General features: G+C 37.5%; 1 protein-coding gene across 1 annotated transcript; it reads left to right on the forward strand.

Moving 5' to 3' along the window:
- The first annotated feature begins 22,047 nt into the window (after nt 1-22,047).
- LOC104449268 (transcription factor RSL2) lies at nt 22,048-24,267 on the forward strand. The gene is made up of 5 exons (XM_010063382.3): nt 22,048-22,720; nt 23,133-23,375; nt 23,480-23,545; nt 23,673-23,738; nt 23,860-24,267. Exons 1-5 carry the CDS (start codon nt 22,094-22,096, stop codon nt 23,950-23,952), a joined length of 1,095 nt encoding a protein of 364 aa, XP_010061684.1. The 5' UTR covers nt 22,048-22,093; the 3' UTR covers nt 23,953-24,267.
- Nucleotides 24,268-24,727: the final 460 nt, after the last annotated feature.

Consider the following 24,727-nt stretch of genomic DNA (forward strand, 5'->3'; position numbering starts at 1 on the left):
TTTCTCAAAATCATATGAGATTCAAATTAGTAGTTGGAGTAATTTTCTTTTTCACCTTTTTCTCATATTTTTCTTATTTTGCATTGCCAAGTACTTCCGAGACATTTATTAAGCATACTTAATATGGAGAAACTCAATATTCAAACCATTGATTGTGTATATCATCAGAACAATTAGTGATTAGAATTTATGTTAGTTCCTCATTCGATGCTACCCTCATTCGATGCTACATCAAATTAGGGACCATATCATGTATTGACATGTGCGTGCGTGTGTGTAACGTATATTTTCTTTTTGCTACATCAAAAAGTGTATATGGAGCGGACTGAATTGTAACCATGGTCCATTCTTCATCGGCCAGCCAATCTATATGAAGTCTGATGTGTTCCCTACAAAGTAGTTTGAAGGAACGTGAGAGGGCGTTGATGATAGCATTCAGTTTACATAATGAACTTATCTCTGCCCCTGTATATGTCCATTGTTTTTTATATTGATCTTGGTTATTGGGGCTATCTAGTGCACGCTCTCGCATGCACATGAACACATGCATGCTGTTTAGTGTTTACTGCCCTATTAGGCTCTTGAATATCTAGTCTTGGAGAGGAGAATAGAAGTGGTTTCTTTTTTCCTGTATCTTTATGCATTTTTCTGCATATTTGCAACTATTTCCTCTCTTCAGAGAGTCTGTGCACTCATCCCGGAAGGTTTTCTTGCGGAGCGTGTTGGGGCGGACGTGGTCGAATGTGCATGTGCCATTGAATTACCGGAGCTAAAGGCATGCACTCATATCTTTGGCAGAATGTCTTGATGAAATGTTGATCATTCTTAGCTCAGTGCATAGGAGCTCATTGCTGCAACTGAATGAAAAGCAATTGTGGGGTAGGTTATTAGGTCCCGAGCAGAAAGGTAATTCTCAAAGTGGGTCGAATGATCTTTCATCTCTATGTTTGGAGTTTGGCAAACTATATTAGATTTATTGTAATAGGGCGTAGTTTTCGTGTACATATAATAGAAGGATACGGTTAGTAGGTTATTAGGTAAAAAAAAAAAAAAGGAAATGGTGACCAATATGTAATGATTGATGATATCAAAATGTTTGCAAGAACATTTAGGCCTTCGAAATAGGAAAGAAGTACTGCAAAAAATGTTACCGTGGGTTGAGAACTTTTCAGTCTACGGAGGAGATTTTTCCTGTCCTTTTGAACATTTAGTATCCGCAGGAAAAAGAAGCCACTTTGAACTATATTTCCTTAAGCTTGACGTATTGATTGGTCATATATCTTAGTAAATTACCCAAACAAAAAGTTGCTGTTTGGCTGTAAGCTTTTCTAGTAATGGAAAAAACAACCAAGGTAATTATGTCAGGGGCAAAGATGAAGGACCCAAAGAATATCTGTAAGTCACAAGTAAGTGACCACTGACCACTAAGGAATTCCCCACGTGTGCTTCATGGTAAAGAAGAGAGCAAGTGTGAATGATTGTACTCATCTTATAGGGACTGTTTTCTGTTTAAATGTGTATAGAACCATATTCTCAGAAGATAACATTTGTTCCTTTTGACTTTTACATATTTTGGCTGTGCTCCATACACTCAGCATTGGTGTCACAATACTTTCTGATTTATCGCAGCCCAATCATTGTCAAATGATGAACTAGTTTTCCAAAATAAAATAAGAAAACACTTGCACTGTAATTTTGATCCTCATTTCAAATGATTACTGACACACGACTCGGGTCAAAAGTTTCTTGTTCCTATTGTTTTTCATTTTTTTTTCATTTTTCATTTTTTTTTTTTGCTTCAGGGTCGAGATCGGTTGGGTGACAAACCTCTATTTGTTATGGTAAGTCAGATATCTAGAACGCAGTAGTAGTGAAACACCAAGTTATATTCAGATCAGCGAACCTTTCATGGTGCTGCTCTTGAGCTGGAGATTATTAAAGATCGCTAGATCCAGTGGATGTTTCGCCGGTAATAAAACATTTATTTTACCTTTTGGCAAGGAGGTATGGTTTGGCTAGTTTTCTTTTCTTTTCTGTTCTTCCAAACTGTTCTTTCCTCCTTGCTTTCTCCCGTGAGAGCTTGTGGAGAGCTCAAGGTTGGAACCTGGGACATGAACAAGAGTCCCAAGGAAGATGACCATAATTCATGTCTGATTACGTGGTGTGAACTCGCCTTTTGATTTTCACAGCTTACTCTGCGATTGAATTATTATGTGGACATGAAGATGTGAGCTTCTTCCTTTTACTGTTTAAAATGAAATTTCATTTAATCACGATCTGCATCTTCTGCTACAGATTAGAACATTCCTCATATTTGCATATTGTATTACGTGGCTAGCAAATCAGTGAACCGGCCGAATGTCGTGAGATTGTAATATGCCTATGTCCTACTGAAATGCCTAAGTTGTCGTGTTAAAATCCCGTGATTTTCTTTCTTTTTTTAAAATGTGCTAATAGCTTACTTGCGTTCCCATTGTGTAATTCAGCTAAATCAATACAATCATTCAATTGCCATTCTATTGTAGAACTTTTGAACTTCCCGATGAGCTTCCTACTCGAATACTTAGAATACATTTAGTTCAACTTTCCCAATAGGCTTTCAGCCTCCAAGGCCTCTTAGGGAAATACTAGTGTATTTGGCAAGTATTTTGAAATAACTCTGGGCCAAATGCTGGCCTTTGGAATGTTGAAACCCAAAGCTACTTTAACCTAGCCTTCCCAAGTAGCATTTGTGGAATGCTAAAATTAGGATTAGAATATTTTTTTTCCTTCCAAAACAACCCTCACTAATTCTTTAGATTTTTTGGTTTTGCCCTCGTTATTATTGTTCATCTACTTTGCATAAGGGTGATTGGCAATAGGTCGCCAAGGCCAAATCTAGCCAGTGAGGATTGTGTGATTCAAGCAACTGCCGCTAAAGGTTGCCTGACCTTAGGGGATCGCTTCTTAGGTCTCGCGAGACCTGGGCAAGGGCTGCTTGAGTTGTGCAACCGTAGGTAGTAGTTGCCTGGGTCATGCATCCTCGTCGAGGGTCACTCGAGATCACGCGAATTGAGTCGATGGCACGAGATTTTTCTCACTAGTGGCCTAAGTCCTTGGCCAACTTTGGCGAACGGTTTGAATTTTTTTTTTAATAAAATATATATAAAATGCAGCCAAAGCCTCTTACAAAGTCTTTTTTGCAAAACACTACTTGAACCCAAAGTTGCTTTGCAAAGAGTTTTTATCAAATGCAATTTGTATTTCCCCACAGAGCTTTGACTTTTAGCATTTGCATTATACCAAAGCTTATTTCCAAAGTTGAATTAAACCCAACCTATAATCTAATGAAAAATTAAAATGATTTGCTCTTTCCATCTTTAATGATTGTATTGCCAATGCGCGATGAAAGTTGATAGAGAGAAAATGGTTGGAGCAAATCGAATTTTGTTGGAGAAATCTTCTTGAAGTGTTTTGAAGTTGACAAATCGTTTCTATCAGTCTAGTCTGAAGGCTTGCAGACTCTGCTATTTAAAGTCTGAAGACTTTGGGACAGCCAGACTCAAGACTCAAAGTCTATCCTCATTGACAGTCTCTAATCCGTTGAAGAAAGGTTATCCAGAACTGTATGTTTCGTTGAGGATTTAACCTTATCAACTGGAGAAGATCTCATGGCTGGAGAAGACATAAACGGAGTCCTTTGATTGATCGAAGATTGATTCGATAATTGAAGATCCGGTGATTGCCTAAATATTATTGGAAGGTTCTGCTTATGGAAACCGAGATCCTGATTGTATGGGCGAACAGGATTGATGGCCTATCAACACGTTCCTTTAATAGCTTGAACAATCTTCCTAATTGATTCCGTCCAACGAGTAGATTGGAGGAATTCCTTTGGTAAGTTCCAACGGGTATGATGGCATAAAGGAGTATATAAGGAAGACTGTCTTAGTTGTTCAAGGGGTGCGCGATAGAAGAATTCCAAAGTCTGAAGCTCCTTTTTGTTTAGACAAATCCTTTGAGCGAATACTTGTATACGAAAGAGAGAGTATATATTTGTGAAAAATCTTGAGGAGGTGTGGTAGAACATCTACACTGTGGAATCAAGGCAAAGCTATGCTGTAACCTCTTTCTTGTTCATAGTGGAATCCAGCCAATAGGCTGTCAGTGAAGAAGAGTGGACGTAGGCTTGATATAAGCCGAACCACTATAAACCGCGTGTTAAATTTTCTCTTCTCTCGGTCTTACTTTGATTATCGTTTCCTCCAACTGTCTAGTATTGTGCAATTGCTTGAGAAAAATTCTTTATATACCTATTCACCCCCCTCTAGGTACTCATACTAGCAATATCAATTGGTATCAGAGCCCGTGTGCTTACTTTATTTGAAGTGTTTTACTTCGTAGTAAAAGATCCATGGCTAGTATGCTAGCACCATGGCTGATGGAAGGGCAAAGCAATACCAGACCACCCTACTTTGATGGAAAGGATTACAACATCTGGAAGAACAAGATGAAAGCTTTCCTTCGATCAAAGGATCCTCTAGAATGGGACGTTGTAGAAAAATGAATTACTCCTACCACTGCATCAGTCTCTGAAAGAGGAAAAGAAACTGATGAAACCAACGGAATGTCTCAAGAAGAAATAATCAAGAGACAAGCACTCGATGCAAAAGTAATTTACTCCTTATATTGTGCTTTATCACCAACTGAATATAATAGAATATCTTCTTGTGGTACAGCAAAAGAAGTTTGGGACAGATTGCATATCACCTATGAAGGAACAGACGAGTGAAGGAAACAAGAATCAACATTCTTCTCGGTCAATACGAAGCCTTCGAATGAAACCAGGAGAATCTATATCGACATGTTTAGTCGTTTTACGTAGACATTGTGAATGGTCTTGAAAATCAAGGTCAACCAACTTCTGATCCCATGAAGGTAAACAAGCTACTGCGTGGACTCTCCAGGGATTGGAATCGCATAAAGACTTCGATAAGAGAGACGCAAAGAATTATGCCACTATCTCGTCGACGAGCTAATTGGAACTCTTCAGTCTTATGAAGTGGAACGGATCAATGAAGATGAAGATCCAAAAGGTAAGAAATCCATTGCATTAAAATCAAATGATGATTCGATGATACAGATTCTCAAGAAGATATGGACGATGAGGAGCTTGCTCTCATGATAAGAAGATTCAGAAAACTGAATAGAAAAGGAAGAAGGTTCAACTCAAAGAAACAAAGCTTTCAAAGACAGCATACCAAGTCTGTTGATGATGAGGAACCAAACAAAGACATAGTCTGCTTTGAATGTAAGAAAAAGGGACACATTAGACCCAACCGTCCTCTTCTTCGAAGAAGAAGAAAGGAAAAGCTGAAAGATTTCGAAAAGCTCTCAAAGCCGAAACCTGGAGTGACACAGAGTGTGAAGAAAGTGATAATGAATATGCCAATCTATGTCTGATGGCACAATCAGACTCAGACTCTGGATTAGACTCAGACAGTGAATTTGAGGCAAGTGATATTAAAATTCCTGTCAAAGTTTCTAAATATATTGATGAATTATGTTTTAGTCTTAAGACTTCTCTCAAAAGAATTTCCGAACTGAAAAGGAAAACTCAGCTCTAAAACAAAAGGAAAATGTTTTAGTAGAAAGAGTTAAAAGTCTAGACTTGACTGTTTCCACTCTTAAAGAAAATGAAGATGATCTTTTAAAAGAAAATGCTTTTTTCAAAACAGACTTATCAAATATCTCAAAGAAATTTTCAATAGGGTCCGAAAAACTTGAGAAAATTCTTTCAGCTCAAAGACCTTACTTCAATAAGTCCGGTCTAGGTATGACAGAAGAAACAATTCCCCGATTGATTTTCCTAAAGTAAAAGAAAGAATTAAGAAAAGACTCTCGAGAGAGGTTTACAAAAATCACTTCAAGAAAGTTTTTGTAAAATCTGTAGGTAGAAATGCTCTAAAATGTTCAAATGCAACAATCCGGATCACTTTGAAAAAGAGTGTCCTATGGTTTGGAAACCCGTTAAGAGAATATGGGCTAATACCGCTTATGTTACTAACACAAAAGGACCCAAGAAAGTTTGGGTACCAAAGAAAGCTTGAGACTCTTTTTTTTAAATGCAGGTCACCGTCAAGAAAAAGGTAAAGTGGTATCTTGACAAAGGATGCTCAAGACACATGACAGGAGACTCAAATTGTTTTATAAAGATTGCTCAAGTAAATAGTGGAAAAGTTTCATTTGGAGGAAACAGCAAAGGGACTATTGTGGGATTTGGAACTGTGAAAATTGGAAATCTCATAATAAGTAATGTTTCCTTATTGGAAGGACTCAATTACAATCTTCTCAGCATTAGTCAATTGTGTGATACTGGTTTCAAGATCTTTTTTCAAGAAGGAATATGTTCTGGAATCGGTAAAGACTCTACTCGATCTTTCATGGGTCGTAGACATGGAAACATTTATCTTCGGATGTAAAACCAAATGAATCGCAATGTTTTATCTCAATTCAAGACGAAGCAAGCTTATGGCACAGAAAGCTTGGTCATGTCAACATGAAGCAATTAGCCAAAATCTCATCAAAGCAGCTTGTTCAAGGACTACCCAAATTACCTTATCAAAAGACTGATCCATGCACTCCATGTATTCTGGGAAAGCAGGTAAGAAATTCATTCAAGCCAATAAATCATGTCTCTACTAATCATGTACTACGGTTGCTGCATATGGATCTCTTCGGACCAACCGAAACACACGTAGTATTGGAGGTAAGAAATATTGCCTAGTAATTGTGGACGATTACTCCCATTTTACTTGGGTATATTTCCTTGCAAGTAAGTCTCAAACCTTCTCGTATTTTGAAAAGTTTGCTAAAAAGGTTCAAAATGAAAAAGGATGTGTTATCTCAAGTATAAGAACAGATCATGGAGGTGAATTTGAAAATCAAGATTTTACAAAATTTTGTGATGAATCGCTTTAATCATGTGTTCTCCTCTCCATATACTCCTCAAGAAAATGGAGTTGTGGAAAGAAAGAACAGATCTCTTCAGAAATGGCTAGAACTCTTTTAATTGAAAGCAAGATTTCTTCACGATTTTGGGCTGAAGTCTGTTTCAACAGCATGTTATATCATCAATAGAGTCTTCTTAAGACCTATTCTAGAGAAAACCCCTTACGAATTGTTCAAAGATAAGAAGCCTATTGTTTCATACTTTCATGTATTCGGTTGCAAATGTTTTATATTGAAAAATGCAAAAGATCGAGTTGGTAAGTTTGAAGAAAGATCGATGAAGGTATCTTCCTTGGATATTCTACATCAAGCAAAGCCTTCGAGTCTATAACAAGAAGAACCGATCTGTGGAGGAGTCAATGAATGTCAAATTTCAAGACTCAACGCAAGATGAATCAAGTCGACTCATCAAGAAGAGTCCGAACTCGCTCCCGATCTTCCAAAGCTTACAACTCAAGAAGCATCTCGGACTGAAAACCAGCTTCAAGATGTTCGTGAAGATCCAAACAAAGAAAGTGATCATCAACCGCATGATCAACGAGTAACTGGAAGCATAAGTCCAAATCCCAAAGATCTTATAATCGGCGAAATGAATGAAGGAATTCGCACCAGATCCAAAAGGCGAGAAGAGTCTAGTGTTGTGGCTCTCGTTTCGAAATTGAACCAAAAGCATAGAAGAAGCTTTATCTGATGAAAGCTGGATTAAAGCTATGCAAGAAGAGCTCAGACAGTTTAGCATTAATGATGTCTGGAAATTGACATCCAAACCAAAAGGTAAAACTGTTATTGGAGCTAAATGGGTGTTCAGAAACAAGATGAATGAGAAAGGAAAAGTCATACGAAACAAAGCAAGACTCGTGGCCAAGGGATATACGCAAGAAGAAGGAATAGACTATGATGAGACTTACGCTCCAGTAGCAAGGTTAGAAGCTATTCGACTATTACTTGCATTTGCTTGTTATAAGAATTTTAGGTTATTCCAAATGGACGTCAAAAGCGCCTTCTTAAATGGAGTCATCTAAGAGGAAGTTTATGTGAAACAACCACCAGGGTTTGAAGACCCAAAGAAGCCGACTCGCCTTCTTCGATCGAAGAAGGCTCGTATGGTTTAAAGCAAGCACCTCGAGCTTGGTACGACGATTAAGTAAGTTTTTAATACAAAATGGTTTTGTCAAAGGTAAAGTGGATACTACTTTATTTATCAAAAAGGAGAACAAAAGTTTCTTACTTGTTCAAATATATGTGGACGACATTATTTTCGGATCTTCTAATGAAAATATGTGCAAGAAATTTTCTAAGTCTATGCGGGATGAATTTGAAATGAGTATGATGGGAGAGTTAACATTCTTTCTTGGTCTTCAAGTAAAACAATTGAAGGAATGAACTTTTATTTATCAAGAAAAATATGTTAATGATATTGTCAAAAAATTTGGACTGGAAAAGCGCAAAAAGACCGACATACCGATGTCAAGTTCTTTGAAGATAGACAAAGATGAAGAAGGGAAGAAAGTTGATCAAAAGCTGTACAGAGCATCATTGGTTCACTCCTTTATCTTCCCGCTTCTAGACCGACATCTTGTTGAGTGTTTGCATCTCGTGCTAGGTTTCAATCGGATCCTAGAGAATCCCATCTCGGTGCTGCGAAACGCATCATTAAATACGTTGCTTCATCATCAAGCATCGGTCTTTGGTATCCTAAGAAGGGAGACTTTAATCTTCCGGGATATTCGACGCGATCTGGCCGGTTGCGAGTTGATAGAAAGAGCACTTCGGGAACTTGCCAGTTGCTTGGAAGCAGGATAGTGTCTTGGTTTTCAAGGAAACAAAGCACTATGTCTCTTTCAACAACAGAAGCAGAGTATGTAGCCCTGGGAAGCTGCTGTTCGCAAATTCTATGGATAAAATAACAGCTAAGAGACTTTGAAATTGAAGACTCATGCACGGAGATTAATTGCGACAACACCAGCGCTATCAACCTCACCAAAAATCCAATTCTCCACTCAAAAGCAAAGCATATAGAGATTCGACATCACTTTATAATAGACCATGTTCAAAATGGAGATGTTTCAATTCAATTTGTTGACTCAAAGAATCAATCGGCGGATATATTCACAAAGCCTTTGGAGAAAAATCAATTTGAGTCTATACGCTTCGACTCAACATTTTGAGGTATGAGGATATCAAAGTCTAAAGACTTTCGAATCGACTTACAAGACTTTATCTGAAAGACAGTCTTGGTACGTCCGTCAGACTGTAAGTCTTTCTCTCTTGAATCTCATCTTGAAAAGGTACGATTGTCAGACTGTGTTTAAATTGTTGCTATATTTAATTGACGTAAATATTGCATCGTTTCATTTTCAAAAGGGAAGTTATCTTTGAAATGGCTATTTTTGCGGAAAAAGACAGTTATTTTGAAAAGGCATATTTTTATTTCCTTTATGACGGTTCGTTTATCCCTCTTTTTAACCGATCGTGAACTGTCGATTCCTCTTCACTTTTCTCTCAAAAACCCTAGAAAGCATCGATCCTCCATTCCCGTTTGTTTTCTTCGTTTAATCCTCAAAAAGTTGTCATCTTTCCTAGAAAAGTCAAGCAAGGAATCTTCCAAAAACTGAGAAAGATGTCATCTTCAAGAAAGTCTTCGAGAATTGCAAGCAGGGGACCACGGCGGATGAGTGAGGGGCCTACGCACTTCGATCTTACTGAAGATGAAGTGACTCCAGAACAGCAAGCGAGCCCATAACATTCTCAACAGCGTCATTCTCCTCCATCTAGTCCTCAAGGCGTTGATCATCAACAACAGGAAGAAATCATCGAGGATGCAAACCCTATAAGAGTTCAAAAGCCCGCTTATATTTACCAGTTATATCGTGCCCTAAAAGGAATTCGTACTCCTTTGAACTACATTGATGATTTTCTTAAAGACAAAGGACATGGGAACGAATATATCTTTCTGAAAAAATGGAAAGTTTGGGAATTGCTCGAAAAGGGGTGGCCGAGGAAACCCTTGCAAATATCCCAAGTGATCCTCGTGATCGGGGCCGAATCCTCGTAGATGGGAATGATGATGATAAATTATACAGTCAATTCCAACCGAAAATGGGTGTTGCGGTTGATAATCAAGGAAAAATGGGAGATTTGTTCGATCAAAGGAGCAAAATGATCTGTACTCGAAATTGCTGAAGCGTGGGGTAATAAACCCTAGGAGTGTAGATTTTGATTTTCTGGATGCTGTGAATATGAACTTGAGGGAAAAGTTCAGTTATCTTCAACTTGAAAAGTTATGCTCTGACTCGATAGAGGCCTATGCTGAATTAACTGCATATTTCTATTCAAATCTAAGCTTTTTGGATGCGAATAGATTCTCGTTCAGCGTTAAAGACCAAGATTATGTTGTGGATATGAATATGCTGGCAGATGTGTTAGAAGTCGAAAGAGGAAGATATCAGCCAATCAAAGTTTCCATTGCTCGGGCCACTCTTGAACTGGTGAATGACAAGAGAACAGATGAAAAGATCACCTACTTAAGGATGGGTGCATTCAACATCTTGCTTCACAAGATTGTGATTAATTGCCTCCGACCGAAATCAACTTCCAAGACTGATGTTTCAAGTTCAGAGGCCAAGTTGATGTATGCCATTCTCTTTGGAAAAAGGTTTTCTCTCCCTCACACGTGATGTTTCACATGTATAGAGCAATGATGAAGGACAGAGGTCAACTCCCTTACCCAAGCCTTGTTACGAAGTTATTCGGACATCTGAATATTCAGCCTCCACAAATCTTTTGTGTTCGACCATGCGATCATATGGTGGTAGGTCTGAAAATGGTGACCAAAATGCGTCCGAAGGAACCGAGCAAGGAGTTGGAGAAATTCAAGGAGAAGACTCTGCAAAATCTCATCAAATATCTTCTGCAGCTAAAAGAAAAGGGAAGGAGCCCATGGTTGCTCCATCCAAGAGAAGAAGAGCTCTCCTTGTTGAGGATGAAGATGATGAGGAAGACATCACCATCTCTGCATTGGCTTTGAAGAATTTAAGTCATCCTGTTCCATAGAAAGAATCGGAGCAAATGACGAAAGAAACAGAGGAAAAGGAAGAAGAAGAAATAGAAGCTGAAAAAGAAACAGAGGAGGAAAGACCTGAAGAAGAAAGAAGAGAAGAAGGAGAACCTCGAAGAACACTCTTCTCCACCGTAGGCATGAAAACGGGGGGGAGATCGGGAGAAAGGAGTGAAGTCTTCATGTCCTGATGCAAGTGAAGGAGTCAGTCGCTCACCAGCAGACCCAGAGGATGTTTATACATCTCAATTTCCAGAAGAATGTCATGAAGTTTCATCGCCAAACCTGCAAGATTATGCTGATCTACCATCATCTGCATTTACTCCATCAGATCGAGCCGAAGCAAGTACTCAAACTGATAATGGAGTAGATTTTCGTAGAATCATGGATATTCTTTTGGAGATGCGAGGTCAGATTTATGCCTTGAGATGTGAAGTTCAAAGCTTGAAGAATGAAGGTCAAGCTTCTTCCTGTTCATTGAATGATAAAATGCAAGCCCTCTCTGTTCGTAATCGGGCCAATGCCAAGAGTGAGGAGATTGCACAGCTAAAGGAAGACTTTAAAAGGCTGGAAGGCATCGTTCAGTCTATGGAAAATTTCCAGCTTGTCCGCGTTCCCAAGCAATCTTAACTTCATCTCATCCTTTTTAATGATGACAAAAAGGGGGAGAGATGCAAGATTTGATCAAAAACCTTTCATTCAACTTTTAATTGTTTTTGTTGGATTGTTTTGTGGTTTGAATCTGTTTGACTTTGGTTTGTGTCTGGATGAGAACTGAACTAGACTTGGACTTGACTGCTTCTATTAACTAATATTGATATCTTATGGATGGCTTCATCATATACTAGACTAACCTATTTCCTGTGGTTGCAGATTCTAGTGTTATTCTGTTAAGTCATTTACCTCTATAAGATATGCATATGTGTTTGAGAAATGTTTTGCAGGTCAAAGATATTCAAATCTACAGGAAAGTTTTGTCACCATCAAAAAGGGGGAGATTGTTGGAGAAATCTTCTTGAAGTGTTTTGAAGTTGACAAATCGTTTCTATCGCTAGTCCGAAGGCTTGCGGACTCGCTATTTAAAGTCTCGAAGACCTTGGGACAGCCAGACTCAAGACTCAAAGTCTATCCTCATTGACAGTCTCTAATCCGTTGAAGAAAGGTTATCCGAATCGTATGTTTCGTTGAGGATTTAACCTTATCAACCGGAGAAGATCTCATGGCTGGAGAAGACATAAACGGAGTCCTTTGATTGATCGAAGATTGATTCGATAATTGAAGATCCGGTGATTGCCTAAATATTATTGGAAGGTTCTGTTTATGGAAACCGAGATCCTAATTGTATGGGCGAACATGATTGATGGGCTATCAACACGTTCCTTTAATAGCTTGAACAATCTTCCTAATTGATTCCGTCCAACGGGTAGATTGGAGGAATTCCTTTGGTAAGTGCCAACGGGTATGATGGCATAAAGGAGTATATAAGGAAGACTGTCTTAGTTGTTCAAGGGGTGCGCGATAGAAGAATTCCAAAGTCTCGAAGCTCCTTTTATTTAGACAAATCCTTTGAGCGAATACTTGTATACGAAAGAGAGTATATATTTGTGAGAAATCTTGAGGAGGTGTGGTAGAACATCTACACTGTGGAATCAAGGCAAAGCTGTGCTGTAACCTCTTTCTTGTTCATAGTGGAATCCAGCCAATAGGCTGTCAGTGAAGAAGAGTGGACGTAGGCTTGATATAAGCCGAACCACTATAAACCGCGTGTTAAATTTTCTCTTCTCTCAGTCTTACTTTGATTATCGTTTCCTCCAACTGCCTAGTATTGTGTAATTGCTTGAGAAAAATTCTTTATATACCTATTCACCCTCCTCTAGGTACTCATACTAGCAATATCAAATTTGACAACTCAAGACGATAAATCCTCAATTGCAATTCTCAGAGTTAGTCATCAAATGCAGTGTCCTTCTCTTAAAGCATTAGTAAACCGTAATTTGTGTTTGATTATTCAATTTGATGTGAAGGACTTTCGATTTTTGGATGCATTAAAAGTAGATCTATCAAATGGACAGAATGAGTCGGGTTTGTGTGGTTCTAAAATAGGCTCAATCCAAATCGATCCATTTACCCTCATATGGACTTATATCTATGCCATACAATTTTAGAGACCCATTCTTGATCTGGTTTTCACCTAACCGATGTTCCTTTGTGACCCCCTCCTCTCTCTCTCTCTCTCTCTCTCTCTCTCTCTCTCTCTCTCTCTCTCTCTCTCAATTTGTGTTATTGTGTCTCTCTTTTTGAGTCATGAAACTTGTCTTTTCCTTTTCAATTTTGCCCTTTTGATTAACATGAATTACAAATAGTAATAATGTACGCTTATTAAAATCAATATTTAGTAAGACTTTGATGCTCTAGATCCACAAAAGTCAGTTTTTAAAATATTAATTAACCCTATATACGACCCAATTTATTAAATTTAAATTTATTTTTGTCATAACACTAAAAATGGGTTAAACTTTGGGTTTTCGATCCATATCGCATCTCTAATTTAAAGCATTAACTTTGAAAAGAGAAATAATTGGCCAATTATATTTAATTTACAATGAAAATAACAGTTTACTCATGACCACAATAAATTAAATAACAAATGATAATAAATTATTATGGGGTGCATTCTTTTAAAAAATCGTGACTTACAATAAGTTATTATTTTCACAATAGTGCAAAAACTATTACTTTAGGAAAGCCCTTTTGAAAATATGTCTTAAAAAAGAAAAAAGAAAAGGTCATTTTCACCATAAACTTTTGATAAACATGGGCGGCTATTGGCATGGAGACTTTGAGACAGGTATCTACTTTGACACGATCAAGAATCTCGTGGAACACGAGTCTTGCGCTTTTAAAGCGTTATTATGAACCGACATTATCGCTAATCGATGATTATGTTGGCCCTAGGGGTCTATATCAACTATTTCATTCTAGACTCAAAAGTCAATTCCCATTTTCAATACCAAACTCAAGATTAAAAAAAATATAGTTACACATGAAGCCAATGGGGGAAAAACAAGCAGTAGACCGTGGTGAATTTGCCTTAATAATTATGCATCGTTGACATGATATCTATAGAATATAGTAGGGCGAAGGGTTTAAAAAATTTGACATTGATTATCTCTTATTTTTAATTTGGAACCATGTACTCTTTTAGAAGTTTATATTAGGGAACTCATTAGCCATTTCTAACTTCATCTATATGTTGTACTTGCTCACTCATTTGAGAGCACATAACTTTGGACTGACGTTATAATTTTGACACTGATTTTTTGGAATATAATTCAATTACATAAGATGCTTTATATTTGGTGTGATTTAACGTAAAATGGACTTGATTTATCAAATTAATCATATAACATTCTCGATGATTATATATAAGCTCCAAGGCATGTTGTCATTTAGATTAGTCATCAAGATGAACTTAAAATTACGCGACATTGTTTCCTACAAAGTGAACAAAACCATGTTTCCAACCTCATATTTCCGATTTAAAGCTTGAGAAATCTCAAGGTGTTCCTGAAACATGACGACTTCATTTATTGACATGTTTGTGATATGGGCATTGCGCAGTGCCATAAGCTTCTTTATTTCCTTAAAAAAAATTTCTAAGGTGATTGTATGCAAGTAATTGAATGTACAGCTTGAGCTTGGTGTGAAGGGGTAATAACCGAAGTTGCCATATATGTCTTTTCGATGTTATTTTATTTTATTTTATTTTATTATGTTTGACGCCCAAAGCTGCTATATAATACAGATATATTTTTATTTATTTGTTTCTTTTTGAGAGATCAAGTACATGTTCAAACGTGCGAAATTCAGTCTGACCTAACAAATTTTGGTAGGCGCGACTGACTTTATCTGTCCTTAGGTAGATGCCAATAACTTAGTTAGAAACTCCTCAACTTGCTTTTAGTACATGGACTACAATTCATTCACACGCATGTTACACCTTTTTTTGCACAATTTAATCGATTATTTTAGTCAATTATTAGGACATGACGTCGACAAAATTCGTAAAAAAGTTGATTGAGAAAGAAAGTAAGATGGAGAGAAATGACCAAGTCGATCGGTTATTAAAATAGAATTGAATTTTACCAATTGTTTAACCAATTGGGCCCACTTCATTATTTTGGCACAAGTTCCGGTGTTAGATTGGATGAAGCCCTGACCAAAATCAACACTTACAGAAGTATAATGAATAAAAGGATGATAGGATACAGACTTTATGATATTTTTTAGGATCATTCTAATCGTAGGAAGTTGTTCAAAAAAAAAAATCGTAGAAAAGAAAATCACAAGACGTGAGGAGGTGATTCGCAAAGTGAGCATACAAGGATTTCGAGATTAGATTAACTTGATGCCTTTGATTTTCTAGAGAGATAATATCAAATACCCTCCTTACATTTGGCCCCAATATCACTTTTCATTTGTTAATTTTCTGGAGAGGTAATATCAAGTGTCCTCCTTACATTTAGCCCAATATCACTTTTCATTCTCTATGTTAGAAAAGTCAACTCTATATCATCTCTGACAAAATCTCACCAGCAAATGATAGTCGTAAAACATCTCCCTAGCTCTCAACTCATCAAACACAAACCCTAGCTTACAAAATGATAGTTGTAAGACCACGGTTTTATACAAAGACTGAGGGCTTACATAACTTTTAAAGTATTTATGGTATGAATGAAATATGAACAAATTCGAAATGGTCGAATTCGAAATGTTCAAAGTCCATGCATATTAAAGAGCCTGTGAGAAGAAAAGAAATCCGTCTGCTATTTAGCATGTATTATAAAGGGAAATTTTATGTGTAATCAACAACTTTTTCATGATATTGAGAGTAAACAACAAAACCTTTAAAAGAACTACTATTGGAAAGAGTTATGGATATGACGGAATCTCCCATAATTGGTCACAATGCTATTAAAATCCTCTTTTTTAAGTGAAACTCATGATATTGAATGAGGCAAGCATAACATCTTATTTGAAAGCAAGAATAGTTGGAGAGTGCCAAAAGAATCTTCCTTGCAAGGAGAATGATCAACATTTTGCTATCTAAAGTTTTATGTGTCAACCTTAGATGCAACTCATAGAGAAGAGTTTTTAATATATATTTATATTACATATTAGTGTGTTCATTGTAGATCTGATATCATTTGCCTATAGTTGAGGGGCTCTGTACCCATGTAAAATCCCCTAAACTGTTCTATTTAATTAATCAATTAAGTTTCACTAATTATTCATCTAATACTGACCCCCCCAAAAAATAAAATAACTCTCTCCTCCATCACTTTTTCAAACCAATAGGGGCCGCACCCCACCCTCTAGCCACACCACCACCATCATCAACACCGCACGATATTGCCATAGCATGTGTTGTCACGCCGCTGCCTACCATTGCTATGATACCATTGCTATGATACATGTCGTCTAATAAGATTTGGTCTAGCTCGACTCTGCCCCCGCAAATATGTGAGCTCCCCCATCTGCCACTCTTTGCCATGGCACTCCGATGAGTGCATTTCCTACAACCCACGATCCAATGGGAATGCGGCACATTAGGTGCACTCCCAAGTGCCCGGTGCACTTATTAACATGACCTTAGTGTTTTCTCATGAATTTGACCTTTCCCACCAAACTTTGCACTCGCAATATTCCCAAAATCATTTTTCTTTTTGTTCTTTCTTTAAAAAAGCAAGTCACAACTCCTGTCTAGGTGCCGCCCTTGATCAACCAACCCACCCCGGAAAGAGAGAAGCAAAAGGAGGAAGGCGTGGCAAGACAAGGGATGGCAACGTGGCACGCGTTGGGTGGAAAGGCAGAATTATATTTTTGCTGTTGGTGGTTGAAAACTTTGAAATTCTCAGAGTCCACAGAGGAGCTGTAACTTGTTGGGGGGTTTTTTAAGTTTAACGTGGGGGAGACAACAATAGTACTTGCCAAGCGACAACAAAACCCTAAAAAAATCCCTGATCTCTAATGAATCGTGCAGGCCTCGAGGAATATAATCTGATTTTATTTTCTCTGTCATCTCGACTCTCTGGCATTGCCTTCTCTAGATTTTATTCGCCTTGTCTGTGATATCAGAGCCCTCCAGTTTCTCGTTCACCTGAATGGAGTTGCAGTTTGAAAGGTCGTACCCGTGCAATGGGCGGTTCATGGGGTTGGCATCTAGTGATTAGCCTCTTCTTTTTTTTTATTACTTGATTAGGGGGATCCGCACAATTATGTCTTCGGACATTATCCTAAGAATTTTATATATATTATAGAATCTTCGATTTCAATTATAACTACTCAAGTATTTTTATGTTACCATCTTATATCATTATAGCCCCACCAGAATTCAAAAAGTCATAAAAATCTCTTCACATGAGATAACAAATGACTAAGACACAGGTTCATTAAAACTTTACTCAAGATATAGGTCAAATTGTGATCTCATAAAAGAAAATGTGACCTCTTTATTACAGGATTACCACTATGAATGTTTGAGCTACAGCTATGCAAGTACCTATATGTGTATGAAACTTGTCAACGTAGTCCCACTGACGTGTGGAAAGTTAGGAATTCTATTCATATGAGGTAGCAACTACCTAAGTTACAAGTTGGCCAAAGGTTTGCTTACAATTTAGCTCAAACTTGTGATCAGAGTTAAGACAATGTGAGTTCTTCAATATAGAGCTACCGTGCTTAGTGGTATTGATCGACACAACCTACTGCTACACGCATATATATACCATGGGCAATCAAGTGTACTTGAATTTTTGACTGGGTCAACTTGTTTACATTTATCAAACTGATAGTTAAAAAGTTCAACTTCAAAACTTAAGTTATTAGGTGAAGAAAGACTACATGCATGTAAGGCTTTGAAGAATCTCTTGATCTAGTGATCTAGATTAAACACCCTTTACATGCAAATGAGATGAAAAATAACTCGTGGAATAAAACATAAGACAGATAAGAAGCACACACGAATTAAGATCTCAATTGGATCACAAAGAATTAACGTTTGGCTCCAATGGCATGTTAGAAATTATAATTCAAAAGTTCAAATTATTAGGTGAAAGGAAGCTACATGCGCACAAAGTCTGAACAAACCCCATTAAAAAGTAATATGGGATTACTTTAATGGATATAATACATCTTACTTGATTTGGACATATTCTAACATGCATAGTTCTATAGATCAACATCATGTAAAACTCATCAAGTCGGGTGACCGGTCATAAACATATTGTGTCCATCATATTTGCGCAAATGTTTTATAGTCCACGCATTGGCTTTTCTCATATTATGTTTGATCAATATATTGACAAATCAAAATTTCAGGCAATTATGTCTAATGAGAAATATGATTTAATAAGTAACACATTGAGTTTGATTTTGGCTATTATTAATTGAATAATGTACCTATTTTGAATGATTCATGAAATTAAACTTACTCATTTTCTTGCCGCAGTTTTATGAAACTAATAAACTGATTTTGCATAGGCTTAATCTAAAAGGGATATGATGGACAAAACTAATCACGGTATAAAAATTATAAAGAATATTGTGTTTTTAAGTGAGACTCGGTGTGTATTCCACATATTCTTGAAATATGATTGATGTGATATGAAAGAACCTTATATGATACTTGCTCCACTCTAGCATTATTTATATCCATTGTATACAGCATCGAAGTAGGTACTACACGTTTATTACACGGGAATGCGAATGTGGGTCCTCCCGGGGGCAGTTTCCAAGAACAAACGAAACAGAGAAGATCTCATCGAAGTTCCTCCACAAGAAGAACCGAGTCTTTTACAAAAAAAAGAGAGAATAGAGAAAATTAAATGCGAGGAGGTCTTTCCTAGACGCGTGGAACTGATAAAAGCTTGAAAACCGCCGGAATCTTGGGAGGGATAGGAAGGGGACAGTTGTTTGTGGAGAATTGTTTCGGAGTTTCCGTCTTGAGATATCGTACTTGCAGTGTGTGTGTTCGTGAGAGAGAGAGAGAGAGAGAGAGAGAGATTATTAATGATAGACAGAGATTAGAGTATATGTGGGGTTCTTATAACTAGGGTTTAATCCTAATGAGTGAGATTTCGCAGCTAGGTTTAAGATTTTGGGAACATGCTGTGTTGGGTCCAAGGATATCTATCAATGGACTTTTGATCTGAGGTGCATGCATTTGGAGTCATCAATCAAAGGGATTTTTATATTGAGCATATGTCAATGTTAATAAACTTTGTGGGAACACTCTTTGATTTTAAAGAAAATCTAACAATGGATCATATAAAAAAATACGGTACATCGCCTTGTTCCTACTTGTGAAAATGTTATTTTTTTATTCGTCCTTATAGAAAGTAAAATGTATGTACCTGAAATGGGATTTAACAAAAAGTATCGCTAGACATGGGATAATGTTAATAAGATTAGTGTCAAGTCCTTCGGTAGACATTCTCTTTTATAAAAGTCTACTGCAACCATTGCTAATCATTTGTCTTCCACGATTTAATTACTACTATTACTATAGTGTTGTTGTTGTTGTTGTTATTATTATAATATTATTATTATTATTATTATTATTATTATTATTATTATTGCAGGAAGCTAAATGAACTAGCTTTGCTCATGGACTTCGCCCATTTCTGGATCTTCATCAACGGCAAACTCCATTATATATCAACAGGATTAGAGGATTCATGAGAAGTTTACTCCCTTTCACTGCATGATCCTAAAGGATTGAGGTAAAGCCGCGCAATCGATCTTGAGACTTTGTCGAGAAGTGTTCTGATTAGTTGATCTCGCAACATTCTCTAAACCTTTGCTTTCTTGCTGTCATTTCCCTTTCTTGGTTGGCAAAATATTAGGAATAAATAATTGTACAGTCACTCCTATGAATTGTTACACATTGTAACCCTAGCTCATTAATATCCCTCCTTGATGCCAACACCAACGTTATCGACTCGAGAATTTATACGCATGTCATGTCTTAATAAAGAAAGATCATTGATATCCCTTGCCGATCATTTTTGCATGGAAGTATGGTATAGAATCGGTTCATCATTTCAAAAATTAAGAGGACTGATCTTATGAAAATAAGCATTTCTGTATACTTAAGGTCAGTACATCTTAATTAGCGAAACTAATTATGAGGTTTTGTCCTAATCATTACCGAAACTTGTATGATTATTGATATAACACTAGAAAGATTAGCACAACCTTCGTTGGAAAGGCCGTTCAGAACTCCGTGAATGCTTTTCTAAAGTCATGCATTACATACATAAGGTCAGTACATCTTAATTAGCTTTTAGAAGTAACCCCCGGATATTCATTTGAAGTCTGATGCACTCTTATTAAATAACTTCCTAGGAATTTTAAAGTCATGGCCGACGTCCGACTCTAATAATTCTTTTGTTTAATTTTCCATCACATATTCGTGTACGAGATGGCACTAGTTGAGTGTTTTTCTTTCGACGAAGAGATGAAAACTGCCCTTTTCATTGCGGGGTTCAATGCCAACTTGTCAAGACGAAAAGGTGCGGTTGCTTTGTTGTACACGGGTGGCTCGTTATGATTTTTCTATTCTATGAAGAGATCTCGTTTAACCTTGGAGGCCTTGGTTTTAGGATTCGGATCGATCTTGTAAATGGGACGACATTGAGCGAGTTGTTCGCTCTCTGTCGGGCTACAGGTACTCTTTATAGAAGTGGACTCACTCACACGATCATGCGGTCCTCGATCTCCTCTTCTTTAATCTCTCTCTCTCTCTCTCTCTCTCTCTCTCTCTCTCTCTCTCTCTCTCTTCACTATTATATTTAACTATCTCACACACGTTCTCAAAAATTCCAATACGGACACTTTAGTCTCCTCTCCCTGCGTGCTTTCGCTCTAATTCTGCATGATTAAATGATGTTACTTAGCACTAATGATAGCAGCATGTGGGGATTTGTCTTTGAATCAGGAGTTAACAGTTCAATGGTTATCCAAGCACCCACCAATGCCGATATTCATGTTGAGTCTGACGAGTTTCCCCAAAGAATTCTAGTCTTAAGGAAGTATTTGCGCCCGTTTTTGGACATATTTCAGGTCTTGGCTCAATTTGAAGACTCAATCCAAGTAAAAAAAAAAGAAAACACCCAAGCTGTAACCTTGCAAATTAACTTGTAGATTACTTATGGTCTGGACACTGTAAATCGGTGCATTTGTTTCATCGATTGCAGTCACCATTTCTCACCCATATATGATTTAGAGTTGGAGTCTTCTTCTTATGTATGCCTTACCGACGCTAGTTCATTAGGGTTTCACTCATTGCACATTGGTTTTTGACCTATCTGTACCAGTTGTCCACTAAAAGAGTAACAAATACTTTTAACTGAATCCTTTTTATATTGGCACACAATTCGTTTTTTTTTTTTTTTTATATACTTTCAACTCTGCTAATTCTTTCAAAAGGGCCTTCTCTTTCGAGACACAAACATCAACTGAATCATGTTAGTTTTACAGGCTTTTTTCTCTTTTTTAAATAGGCATTGTCAACATTATCAGCTTTGCTTAGTCACCTCCTAATGATTGCCGTTAGACCCTTTTCATTATTTATAAATGTATGCTTAACAAGTCTAAGTAGTCTGACAAGTCATCGAATTTCTCCCTTATTTTAAGTACACAATTGCATGAACTTGGCTATCTCTGAGTTGTCTTTTGCCTGATACTCGGTCCCACAGTGGACTCCTGATGAGAGAAGGAGGGGTTTAGTTTCATGAATCTAACCACCCCTTACATTCCAATCATATCATTAAACAAGAAATGAACAAGAGAATTCAATATACAAATTAAGTCAATCCCTCAATGCCTTTCCTTTGTGGGGTGGTGCTTGTTGGGCAATGACTAATTGGGTATAAATATGTCTCGACATATTTTGCTCAGTTCTCAGGCAAGGGGCTTCTCAACTACTAAACCCCCTAAGGAATATTTTGTTTTTTCTCAGTTGAGCAAAGAGAAGTCAGGGCAATGGAGAGCTTGGGAAGCTTTGCCGATGGAGAACTGGACTTGCTGAGAATATTGTTCTCCAACGATGAGCCTGATCAGTACCCTTTTGCGAGTAGCATTCTTGAAGACAGGCCGAACTTTCAGATCCCGCCGACTCTTGTTGTCAATCCTGATAAAGCCTTATCGGGCATGGACTACATGGGAGGGGTTCACGAGAGTTTGTATTGTTCTTCAGTCTCTGATCTTGACTCTTTTAATCTGCAATGCTTCTCAGAGAGCAGCTTTTCTAGTGCTTGCAGCGACAGTTTTCTTAATGTTCCCGTTCCAAGCCTCGAGAACTATGGAACCTGTAATTATGTGTCAGTTGCTAGTGATCAAGTCTCTGTGTTCATGGATGTTTGTGTGAATGGAGGGAACAATGACTTCTTTGTCACGGATCAAGAAACTGTGTGCTTAGGAGAGAACATGACCGGGGAGGCCGAAATCAAGGACAGCGACAAAGTTCAGCCTCAAGAAATTTCCGCTCCAGTCAAGGCATTGCCACTGAAAAGAAAGCCTGCCAGATCAAGCAAGATAGCCTCAAAGAATGATAAAACAGACATTGAAATGCCCGAGAAGCCAAAGAGAAAACCACGCCTCTCCTCAGATGTAAGTACATCGAAGTGCTTGTTTAGTTGATATTGACATTAAGTTAGTCATCTTGTTTACAGAAAAACAATGAAACTCTCTGCTTTGCAATAAATTACACGGAAAACAGCCTTCCTTGAAAAGAATCTAGATTCTACATCATACTCTTCTATCTTGTTTTTCCCAAATGGCAGATTCGACCCAAAATACTAAATAAGGGTATATGCTTATGGAAGCCGTCTGGATCAAGTTTTTTCTTTCTCAGTCATGTATGCTTAAACAGTAAAAATCTTCCAAGAAGCAAAATGTAGGTTTTTCACATCAACAGTTCCCATGTCCTTTAGACTAACTCCGAAGCCACATGTTTCCCACACACAGACATCTAACTGGAAGAGTCCAGTAAGAATTTTCTAAAAGACGCATAAAATTGCAGGTGCAGAAAACCCGAAAGAAGAATATGCCAGCGAAAAAGAATCTGAAGCTCACTTCCCTCGATGACGACAACGAAGAGAGCAACGTCAAGGAAGAAGGACAGAGCTCCAGTACTTGCAGTTCTGAGGATGATGTCTCTTCTCAGGAGCTCAAAGATTCAAAGACCTCCGAATCTCTCAGTTCTGATGTAAAAACGAGAGCTGGTAGAGGAGCCGCCACTGATCCTCAGAGCCTCTATGCAAGGGTAAATAATCTCTTAATATATTTCCCCTCAATGTAGATAGTGCACCCTTTGATCCAATTTTAGTTGGGTCATCGATTTGATGTTCTTTTTTGAATCCTTTGCAGAAAAGGCGCGAGAGGATTAATGAAAGACTGAAGATCTTGCAGAACCTCATTCCTAATGGAACCAAGGTATTTAGCATGCTCAGTCTGAAAGATCTCTCGTCCATTTTGACAAAAACTTACAAAGGAAATATCAAATAAGCAGTGCATGATTTAGTACCAATCAATAACGACAGTATTGTGTTTGATGTGGCAGGTTGACATCAGTACAATGCTTGAAGAAGCAGTGCATTATGTGAAGTTTCTGCAGCTCCAAATTAAGGTTTGTGGAGAGTCTTGAGACGTGAATCATAGTAACTGTTCATGATCATTTTGGATTACAGATATGACATGTTCTGCATTAGACAAATCTTAACATTTTCGACCATTTCTTTTGTTTCCAGCTCTTGAGCTCTGATGATCTGTGGATGTATGCTCCTATTGCCTACAATGGAAAAGACATTGGCCTGGACAAGATTATTTTTCCTCAACTATGACGTGCCAGGAGCTTGGGATTTCTTTAATGCAGATTTGTCGAAGACACGGCACAGGATTCATTATACATAAAAATATCTCAACTCTTCTCTGGGTGCAAAGATAAGCACCCATTTCAAAACATGTCGATTACATACCAATTTTTTTCTTAGTCCTGTCTAATATACATTTTGTTTCGAATAAATAACAGCTTAAATTACATCAAACACATGCTTATCAAAAAGCAGATCACAGGAAAGATGGGCTTGTTCATGGAACTACATTAAATGTTGTTCCTTCTCCACATCTATGAGTTCTTTTATTTATTGATTGGGTTCTGAAGGGAAGGATCTTATTAAATTTATGGGTGATATCCTCATGAAGGATTCATGTAACTTGAGAGTTTCAACTGCATTTAATGGACAAGTTCATTGAATGAATACACATCTGTCATATTCTTAAACAAATTTCACACTCTTGGAGTGATTATTTCCGTACATTCTAATCCGTGGGCTAGAGCTTGAGTCAACAAGAAAATCATGAATTATTTAAGAGGAAACTAAGAAGAATCAGCTTGATATATCAAGCTTGATATATGCATTGAATTAGCATTAAGAAACTGGACTAGCAAGCGTATACATTGCATGTCATTGCACCAAAGAGAAGGAAAATAGAAAGGCCAAAAAAAAAAAAAGCCTTCCGAAGGAAAAACATTACCTGACTGGTTTTGTGTAGCGTTTCTGAAAGCATTATTAAATAAAATCCATAAAATTCTGTGGCAAAATGACCACGCCATGG

This window comes from Eucalyptus grandis, chromosome 6 (genome assembly GCF_016545825.1).
Source record: "Eucalyptus grandis isolate ANBG69807.140 chromosome 6, ASM1654582v1, whole genome shotgun sequence".
NCBI classification, from domain to species: domain Eukaryota; kingdom Viridiplantae; phylum Streptophyta; class Magnoliopsida; order Myrtales; family Myrtaceae; genus Eucalyptus; species Eucalyptus grandis.

What these genes read in the sequence shown, in the direction of transcription:
- LOC104449268 (XM_010063382.3), top strand. Translation starts at nt 22,094, where the DNA reads ATGGAGAGCTTGGGAAGCTTTGCCGATGGAGAACTGGACTTGCTGAGA. An exon ending in AACCACGCCTCTCCTCAGAT is followed by an intron (nt 22,721 to 23,132) that starts GTAAGTACATCG and finishes ATAAAATTGCAG; the next exon opens with GTGCAGAAAACCCGAAAGAA. An exon ending in TTCTGCAGCTCCAAATTAAG is followed by an intron (nt 23,739 to 23,859) that starts GTTTGTGGAGAG and finishes TTTTGTTTCCAG; the next exon opens with CTCTTGAGCTCTGATGATCT.